The sequence below is a fragment of the Parasteatoda tepidariorum genome, chromosome 6, assembly GCF_982258835.1.
Source record: "Parasteatoda tepidariorum strain Cologne lab strain chromosome 6, Ptep-v5.0, whole genome shotgun sequence".
Taxonomy (NCBI): domain Eukaryota; kingdom Metazoa; phylum Arthropoda; class Arachnida; order Araneae; family Theridiidae; genus Parasteatoda; species Parasteatoda tepidariorum.
In genome coordinates, this window is record NC_141760.1 from 13,800,368 (window position 1) to 13,811,140 (window position 10,773).

The window sequence follows — 10,773 nt, forward strand, 5'->3', positions numbered from 1 at the left end:
GTAATTAACAATTTAAGTATCGGAATACAATCATATTCATGAAAGTTATAAGAATAGTTAATTTTAATGAAGATTTAAATTAAAATAATCAAATTTGCGTTACATTTGTAGGAAAACCACGAAAAAGTCTTTTAAATTGCTGAATGGTAATAAGTTTCCAGCTAAATGTTGATTATCGCAGTGAAATTTTATTTTATAATCAATAATTTTCTTATCATCTTCGAAAAACAATCTGTCATCTTAGTGAATATTCTCAAACACTCTTCTTACGTTAATATTTTTTTACGTAATCGAGTAACTTGCAAGTTAAGTATCAGAATAAAAGCATATTTATAAAAGCTACTGTAGTAACTAAATTCTGCAATAAGTTCTAAATTCTGCAATAATATTCTAAGCTAAGAAAAACCACGACAACGTTTGTCAGATTTCTTGATAATAGGATTCCAATCCGAAATGTTCATTACAGCAATGAAATCATTTTTTAAAAATCAATAATTTTTTTATCATCTTTGATATATAGCCTATCTAAGTAAATGTTGCGAAATACTCTAAAAAAATTTTGGCCCCTTTTTGTATTTTTGTACACAACCCAGATATCAAAGTTACTTGTAATTTAAATACAGGAATAAAATCATAATTTGAAAGACTTTTTGAATGAAAATAATTTGAATTTACATTAAACACAAATGAAAACCATGAAAAAGTTTTAATAACAAACTAATTGAACGCTAGCAGACAATTATGAGACTCTATATCAACAATTATTAACATTTTCCTATTTATTGTTCTTCATGAAATTAAATGTTTTGCTCATAAAACTGTTCTTTATTTTATTTTAATTATTTTATTTTTTTAGTATTTTTATATTTTTTATATGTTTATATAAGTTACTATATAAGGTAGTCTTAGTTTATATAAGCACTTAAATTGCTTTTTTTTTTCAATTTTATTTATTTCAAGTATTTGAATTTTAGAACAATATAAAAATCAACTTTTAAGAATATATATTTTTTATTTTAAAGTTTACAAATTATAAATCTTTAAAGAATTTGAAAAAAATGTGTTCAGATTTGTCTAGCATAAAGATAATGTTATTATTTATCATAACAATTTACAAAAATCAAATATAAGAAATAGAGTAGAGGCCACATTAGTCAAAGTTCACCCTGACATTCGTTTGGCATGGTGATTGATCTTTATGTCTTTGTCTGAGTATACACAAGCAACGGAGGGGATATAAGTCTCTATATTCATTGTCTACGAAGTACTTCGATTGGTTTGAATAAATTATCAAACCAAGCATGCGCATCAGTAAAAGTTGCGCTAAACAAAAATGCTAAAAATGCCATTCTAGAAAAAACCTGACTAAACGATTAAGCAATAAAGATGAAAACGATGATGTAATCGACCAATCAAATGTCTCTATTTATTAAAAAATTGGTCAGCCAATCGCGATCGCAACACTCGAATACGCCATCTGGGGAGAGACCGGTTTCATGCCTTTAGCCCTTCTCCCTTCCCTCTCCTCCTCTTTTCATCTATAGGAGTATAGGAATGTACTACGATATTTTCCCTTTTCTTAATATTTCTCCTTTTTATTTAATAAGAATCTTTTTTAAAATTTCCATAATAGTTTTCTTTAGAACTATGTTTAATGTAGTTTTCAGTTCCGTATAGTTTTTCAAGTTAAGAGATTTCAATCTATATGAAAAACAAGAGAGAAACTAACGTACTTCCTTCCTCTATGACTTTCCACACGCTAATGGGGAAAGCATGTGAAGTGTTGCCATAGGAAAAGAGTTCTGCTCTACGCCACCTGCAGCCCATTTAGATCGCCAAAAGTTAAAATACAATTTATTATCCATTTTTTATATTTTATTATATTGTTATATTCTAAATCAGAACTAGTACAACTAAACCACTCATCACAAAAATTAAAAATATGGTATTAAATTTTTTTTAGATGCCAATAATAAGATAAACCACAAAAATAGTAGGGTAACCTTGAAAATCGATTTTTCGTTGCCATCGGGAAGATGGGACCTTCTGTTCCTTATATCTACGGAAAAGCAAGCTTCCTTCTTCTTTCATGGAAAGTGTTGCCATAGTGATGCAGTTTTAAATAGTGATGCAGTTTTATTGCTCTACGCCACTGTGATATACAGTTAACCATCCATCGTATGGTATGGGGCACGGGCATTGATTGTAAACAAACAATCAGTTGCGGGTGTCTGGGTGGCGAGGGTGTCATAGACTTAACATAGCGAGGCTTAAAAGTAAAGTGTTTTTAACTTATATTGTGAATTTATTTAGAATATTACATATATTTTTCGAAAGATAGTGTACTGAATTTTAAATAGTGATGCAGTTTTACTTGAAAATTTCCTTTTAAATGCTGCAATTTGAGGATATATATTTGGTCACTTTGTTTACGTATTTCGTGTGATTTGTAATGTTATGGCAAAACTTGATTAGAAATAAATGTATAGAATACCTTCATTAAAATTAATATTATTATTTAGGATTTAGTGTTTTATTTATGTGTGAATGTTTTTATTTACTTTAAAACTGATATATATTAAACACAGTTTTGAGTATATCATAGTCAATCAATCTTATTAATTCATGTTATTTTTCTTAATGGTATTTTTATTTTGAATGGTACTTCTAATTCTTATTTTATTAGAAAACTTGTCTTCTGAACAATGAATTAGGATAGATTTATGATTCATTTATTCCATTTTTATTTAGTAAATTGTGGATTCAACTAGGATCACCATGTTGTTGCATGTTGTTTACTTCTTACATGTTATTTATGTTGTTTTTGCTACTCTAATATACTTACTACACATGTATCAAAATACTGTACATACTAAAATTAATATTATTATTAAAGATCTTGTATTTTTTTGTGTTTTTTAAGTCATTAAAGCAGAGTAAATACAAAAAATGTTTTTTGTACATGAGTGTCTCACAAAATAACATTTTAAATTAATAAAAAATCATATTCTGATCCTATTTAAGAGTATTTACAGTGTTTAAAGCTTTTCGTAGTTAAACAATAGCTAATTGTATGAGAATAAGTTTTTATTCACATTAAAATATGAATCAAATATATAAATTATAGAAAGTATATATAATGTTCTGTCACACATTTAATACTAAAAGTTATTGAATCACTTATATTTATTTAGCAAATTTTATCTTATATATAATACTGGGGAGTGATCTGCCTCCTCGCCGTGCACACTCGTAACATATTTCTATGGCTAAAAAATCTATTACTACTGGCATGTGTTCTTACTCTATGGTCAGTTTGACATGGATGATCATTACATTTTCCATTGAAATACTCTTTGTGAGATTGTGGCACTAAAAACCAAAGGGACAAATCGTTTATTTTGTGATTTTTTTTTTGTGTGATAAATCATTTGCATTAAAAGTTATTTAAAATTTGTTATTCTTTTTACCTCTCATTAAGCGACATAAACAATTTTGATTAAACCTTTCTTGAAACATGAAGGATATTTCTTTGTAAGTAAAACTAAACAGCATTTGAATTATTTAAGTAGAATATAACTAAAACTCTCAAAATAAACTATAAACAAATAACTAAAACTTTCAACTGTTTTTAATTTAAAACATTTGAAACTAAAAAAAATACACTTGGAACTAACATACTTATTAGACATATAAATTAAACTAAATATATTTTGCTTTATGTAATAGTAAAATTAAAATGGAAGTCGATTGTTAGCCTGACAGCAATGAGCAACTCAAAGGAGTTTGAACAAGACATCACCGATTAATATTCACTACGATGGCTATTAAGCTGTATTCATAGAAATTTCTTTTTTTAAATTTTCAATTCTATGAAAGTCTTTTAGCGGTGATTTAATTATTTTTGTTTATATTTTCATTGTTTATGTATTTCAATGAAACATGAAACTATTTTTATTTTTTAAAAAGAGAGAGAAGATTCAGGAGAGTTAATTACTATATAGAATCTATAATACAATAAGTTTTACATTATATCATTCACATCAACAGGGTGCTCTACAAATGGGTAGCTGAAATTTGTAAGTAAAACAGACACTATATTCTTAGAAGAACAAATAACAGGTTTACATTTAACATGCGATTTGCACATGCCTGAGGCATGTCTCTCACGTGTAGTTTTGAAACAGTCACTCGTGCGAGTAAAACATTCGAATATAAGCTGGTTAATAAACTCATCGCTAAGCATCATAGTTCTGAGATAGAGTAGCAGATACATAAATTATAGTTTTAAAGAAATATTTATCACCCTATACAAACTATAAGAAAAACTGCATGAAATATTAGATGTTCACATGCTTATGTCAAAGCTGAGATAAGTTTTTATCGTGATATTATATGCAATGAAATAAGATAAGTGGTAATGAATTAAAAAAAAATAGTAATAATAACTTAACACATTATTTAAAAACAAGAAAAAAAATTAAAGCATTTACGCAGGATATTTATTATATATTTTTCTCAAACCTCTTCTGAATGTACTTCATGGATATTCAATTAATTATTTAAGTAATAATTTTCGAAGAAAAATTATTATTTCAACATAATTACATAATTGGATTATAAAATATTATATAGCTAAAATTCTGAAAGCAAGGATAGAAATTATTTTACAATAAACCTTTAATTATTAATTAAATTTCTTTATATTTTCGTTTTTTTCCACTTTATTTACAACTGATTTGTTATACTGGCTGGGAAGCATATAAATCCTACCCTAAATTCAACGTTGTTTAATAGACAGTTTATAACAAACATGCATAATGACTAATAAATTTTAAAGAAAAAAAATCAATACAAACATACGCACCTCCATACTATGCTATCACCGTGTTATGGAGTACCTTATAGTCAGACTTAATTTTGAAAGATGTCTCCATGAGTGATTCCTTAAGGATTGATGCGGCTTAGAAGGGGCAATAGGCGGAAAGATACGTGATATTAAATAAGAAACAAGTTTCCTCACTAAATCCCAACTGAGCCATTCTGCATCTTTTAAAGATTCAATTGAATAATATTTTCATTTCGGCATAGCCTGCTTTAAATAATTCCATCTGCTTCTTCACAATTTATTTTGAATTGTTTTCTCCATACAAAGTTGCATCCTAAATCGAAAGGAAACAAGTGTGAGGAAGAATTATGAAACATGCATTATATGTAATCTAATTAATAATGTCTTAAGTAAAATATTAGCAACTATTTCTTACATGAATCATAACAAACAGTAACTTTAAGTGGAGAGCCTACTCACTTAAAAATAAGAATTTTTGTGATAAATATTATTAAAATCTAACTAAAAAGTTTTATACATACTTGAAATAAATTAATTCTACTCTTAATAGACAAAATAGTTAAATAATAATGTGTATTTGTGAAAATATCAGCAAAATCCTTATATTCGAAGGTCTGATATCCTGAAGCTCAACTACCTTACACAAGACTTCTTTCATAAATTTTAGCAAAATCTGATTGAAACATTTTCAAGAAGTTTTGAACATTTAAAAAAATTCATTAAATCTACGGTTGAAAAACAAAGGAATTAAATAATAATGTCTGTTAGTAAAAATATCAGAAAAATCCATTCACTCAAAGCTGTTACCCGGAAGTTTATTTACAAAAACAAAGCAATTTATATATTGTAGAATTTTTTTTATCCCTATTTATCCTACAGGCATTATACTTAATTAATATCTAATGTAAAAAATCAACTGTTTCTCATATGAATCACAACAAACATCTTTAAGGAGAGAGCACATTCTCACTCGCAGAACAAAAGATTTTAAACAAATATTATCTAAACCTAACTATATTATAATAGATTTAGGACATTTCAAAAAATAAAAAAAATTCTACTGTTAATAAACAAAAGAATTAAATAATAATGTGTATTAGTTAAAATATCAGGAAAATCCATTCATTCAACTCTGCCACCCAGAAGTTTATTTACAAAAACAAAGCAATTTAAACACACTGAAACAATTTTTTTATCATTATTTGTTCCTATATATTATACAGGCATTATACTTAATTAATATCTTACGTAAAACACAACAACTATTTCTAATTTGATTTAAAACAAACACTATTTTTAAGGAGAAAGCACACTCACCCACAGAGCATACGATTTTTTTTACACAATTATCTAAACCTAATTAAAATATATTATTATTATTTGGACTTAGATAAAAATAAATTGATTCTACTTTTAATATATATAATAATAAAATAATAAAGTGAATTGTTAAAAATGTCAGCAAAATATTTAAGTTTCAATTCTGCCACCCAGAAGTTAATAATGATAAAACAAAGCTATATCAACACATTGTAAAAAATAATTTGACAATTATTTTGACGTATTTATGAAGCAGACATCCCAGTTAATCTAATTTATTAAGATCTAATAAAAAAAAATCAACAATTATATATATAGTATGTATTGTAATAACCAACATCTGCGAAATGAAACAGAACTCACTCACCACCGATAAATATTTGAATTTTTTCCTTTAAAGACTGTCACAATTTAGCCAAAACTTTCTATAAAGTTTATTAGAACTCTATTCTACACGAAAATCGACCTTTTATACTTCAAAAATTTAAGGAAAATATAAAATTTGCTACTTTATTACAAAATGACATCAAAATCCCATAGACTTACATTAGAGTGCTCGCCACCCAATTGATGTAAACAAAGATCGTGATGTCACGTGCCCCATTCGCTGTCTCTCTAGCTTCAACTAGAGCCTTATTAATGGGATCAGGAAGCTATAAGCTTAAGCAAAGATCTCGTCTCACTATACTACACCCATGCACTTGTCAATCCTTCATTCCAAACAATCCGGGCCTCTATAATCCGAAATTATATGAGTTAGGAAATCTGAATCAGGAAAAATGTGCTCGAAATAATTTGTGTATCATGTTAAATAGTAAATCTTGCTTCAATATGTGCGAAATATATTAATTGATTTTAGTTAATGTGCTCTAAGTACTTCCACAATGATTGTCGAAAATGCATCGCCAATGAATGGAGAAATATAATTATAGGTATTAAATAGAGGACCTCAGTTGAATCTAGTGGGCCTCACAGATACCGATACGGAAATATCCCCTAAGAGTTATCTGACTAAGTATAGTTGTGTTTATACAAGAGTGAAATCTTATTCTTGTAGTATATATAACAAGAGTTTTCCACAAAGAATTCATCTGACTATGCACCTTCCTGTTCACACTGGTGAGGAACCTTTTTCCTGTCCTATATGTCATAAGACTTTTCCCCATAGAAGTAATCTGACTACACACGGTTATGTTCATACTGCTGAGAAACCTTACTCTTGAAGCTCATGTAATAGGAGTTTTTCACTAAAAAGTAATCTAACTAAACACAATCGTGTTCACACTGGTGAAAAACCTTATTCTAGTATATAATAAGAGTTTTTTCATACAAAAGTCATCTGACTAAGAAGAGTTCTGTTCACACTGCTGAGAAATCTTATTCTTATTGTTTATGTAATATGAGTTTTTCACAACAAAGTCTTCTAACTGAGCAGGGTCTTGCTCACATTGGTGAGAAACCTTATTCTTGTAGTACATGCAACAAGAGTTTTTCGCAAAGCAGTTATCTAATTGAACACAGTCGTGTTCACACTGGTGAGAAACCTTATTCTTGTAGTATATGTAACAAGAGTTTTTCACAAAGAAATCATGTGACTAAACACAGTCGTGTTCACACTGGTGAGAAATCTTATTCTTGTAGTATATGCAACAAGAATTTTTCGCATAAAAGTCATCTGACTGAACACAGTCGTGTTCACACTGGTGAGAAACCTTATTCTTGTAGTATATGCAACAAGAGTTTTTTGAAAAAAAGTTATTTGACTAAACACAGTCGTGTTCATACTGGAGAGAAGCCTTATTCTTGTAGTATATGCAACAAGAGTTTTTCGTTTAAAAGTAATCTGACTGAACACAGTCGTGTTCACACTGGTGAGAAACCTTATTTTTGTAGTGTATGCAACAAAAGTTTTTCTCAAAAAAGTGTTTTGACTAAACATAGTCGTGTTCACACTGGTGAGAAACCTTATTCTTGTAGTATATGCAATGAGAGTTTTTCGCAAAGAAGTCATCTGAATAAACACAGTCGTGTTTACACTGGTGAGAAACCTTATTCTTGTAGTATATGCAATAAGAGTTTTTCGCAAAAAAGTGTTTTGACTAAACATAGTCGTGTTCACACTGGTGAGAAACCTCATTCTTGTAGTATATGCAACAAGAGTTTTTCGTTTAAAAGTCATCTGACTGAACACAGTCGTGTTCACACTGGTGAGAAACCTTATTCTTGTAGTGTATGCAACAAAAGATTTTCGCAAAAAATTTCTCTAACTGTACACAGTCGTGTTCACACTGGTGAAAAACCTTATTCTTGTAGTATATGCAATAAGAGTTTTTCGCAAAAAAATGTTTTGACTAAACATAGTCGTGTTCACACTGGTGAGAAACCTCATTCTTGTAGTGTATGCAACAAGAATTTTTCGTTTAAAAGTCATCTGACTGAACACAGTCGTGTTCACACTGATTAGAAACCTTATTCTTGTAGTGTATGCAACAAAAGTTTTTCGCAAAAAATTTCTCTAACTGTACACAGTCGTGTTCACACTGGTGAGAAACTTTATTCTTGTAGTATATGCAATGAGAGTTTTTCGCTAAGAAGTCATCTGAATAAACACAGTCATGTTCACACTGGTGAGAAACCTTATTCTTGTAGTATATGCAATAAGAGTTTTTCGCAAAATAGTCTTTTGACTAAACACAGTCGTGTTAACACTGGTGAGAAACCTTTCTCTTAAAGTATATTCAACAAAAGTTTTTTAGCAAATAAGTTATCAGTCTAAACACCGTCTTGTTCACACTGGTGATAATCCGTATTCTTGTGCTACATGTAAAGAGTTTTTCATGCTAAAGTTATCTAAGCACAGTTATGTTCAGACTAGTGAGAAACCTTATCTGTGCAGTATGTGTAATAAGAGTTTTTCACGTAGATGTCATCTGACTGAGCACTTTGTGTTCATACTTGAGAAAAGCCTTATTCTTGTTGTATATGTAATAAAAATTTTACTCACAACAGTAATCTAATGAAACACAGCATTGTTCATACTAGTGAGAAACCTGATTCTTGTAGTTAATTATTAACCCTGTTTCCACCGTTGACACTGACCTTACGCGAAACACCCAGTGTCGAAGCCCCTGTTTGGAAATGTTGACCACGATTCGAAAAGGGTATTTTTCATTATTTTTGGACACTCTTTTTCCTAACTGGGGGTTTCTTAACTCACTGTTAACTTGCACTCCATGTTAGATTTACAGCTTTATTAACTGTGATTGCTTTCAGTTTTCGCTGCTATTTTAAAAAAAATTTTCTATGAAAGAATTAAAAATAGATTGTTGAGTAATTAAATTTGAATCACTCTTTTACTGGGCAAATGAAAAAGATGTTAAGTTTTGTTTTCCTAACTGAGTTGCATGAATGAGCAAAAGGATCTAAGTATTATAATTATGAATTTAGATATTTTATTATTATGGATATCATAAAGCTGCACGCAAACATAGAAATATTACTAAAATTCAATTAAAAATTCTTTTATTTTTAACAAGGATCAAGAGGATTATGCTACATCATTCTTATGCTTATTCACATTTTTAATAGTTAACATATTATCAATAACCTAAACCACTGAGAAATATTTTCCTTTTTTCTAAAATTTTAAAAATGAAATTGTATAAAATAAACTTCTCAGCAGCTCAGATAAGCATAAATCAATACATTCCTACTGTTCAAAATAAGCTAGAAACGGCTATTATTGTGCTGCCTCTGATGATGATAGAGAAATTTATTGTAAGAGATATGATGAATAATATAACAATTATTTTAAAGGCAAATGTCATAACATGAACAAATATTCCAAAACTTTTAAAAAAATCATCAATTTAAAAATTTTATAATTTAAATAACTGCTTTATAAAGCAGTTACATGTTTTGGTGCATGAAATGTTCTGTTATAATATATAGCAGGTTCTGTTATATATAGCAAGGTTGGGATTTTGAACATGACATGTGGGTTTCACTGTCTTAAACTGTGTTAAACTGTCTTAAAGAGTCCAAAACCTTGAACTTTGGTAAAAGGTAAAAATTCTATAGGTGTAACCATTGTAGACATAATAATTACATGTATCAATAAATATTTTATATTTTTTATACAATTTACTATAGCTTATTAAAAGAAGATACTTTATTATAATATGAAAAGGTTTATAATTTTTGAAGCTCCACAATTCATTGAACAACAACAGTGAATACCTAATCCTTTAAATATAAACATGCTTTTAATACTGATAAATGTTTTTGCATAAGGATAAGTAAGGCAATATTAAAAAAAATATATATATTTTTTAAAAAAATTAAATTTGTTTACCTTTTATTTTTCACAATATATTTTTTTTTAAAATGTTATAATTTCTGTTAATATAAATATAACTATTATAAAAATGTTATAATAAATATTATTTTTAAATATAAATATATTAATTTAAATTGGAAATACAAAATAACTGAAAAATGTATTAACAGTTTTGAAGGGCATGACATCAGTTTCAGTTACTGACACTGGTGATGTATCACCACTATGCTAAAAGAATTGAACATGAATGAAATGAAAGTATTCT

General features: G+C 28.2%; 1 protein-coding gene across 1 annotated transcript; it reads left to right on the plus strand.

The window, feature by feature from the left end:
* Window positions 1-7,286: 7,286 nt before the first annotated feature.
* LOC147807566 (uncharacterized) lies at window positions 7,287-10,346 on the plus strand. The gene has a single exon (XM_087166573.1). The coding sequence runs from the start codon at window positions 7,569-7,571 to the stop codon at window positions 8,631-8,633; it is 1,065 nt and encodes a 354-aa protein (XP_087022699.1). The 5' UTR covers window positions 7,287-7,568; the 3' UTR covers window positions 8,634-10,346.
* Window positions 10,347-10,773: the final 427 nt, after the last annotated feature.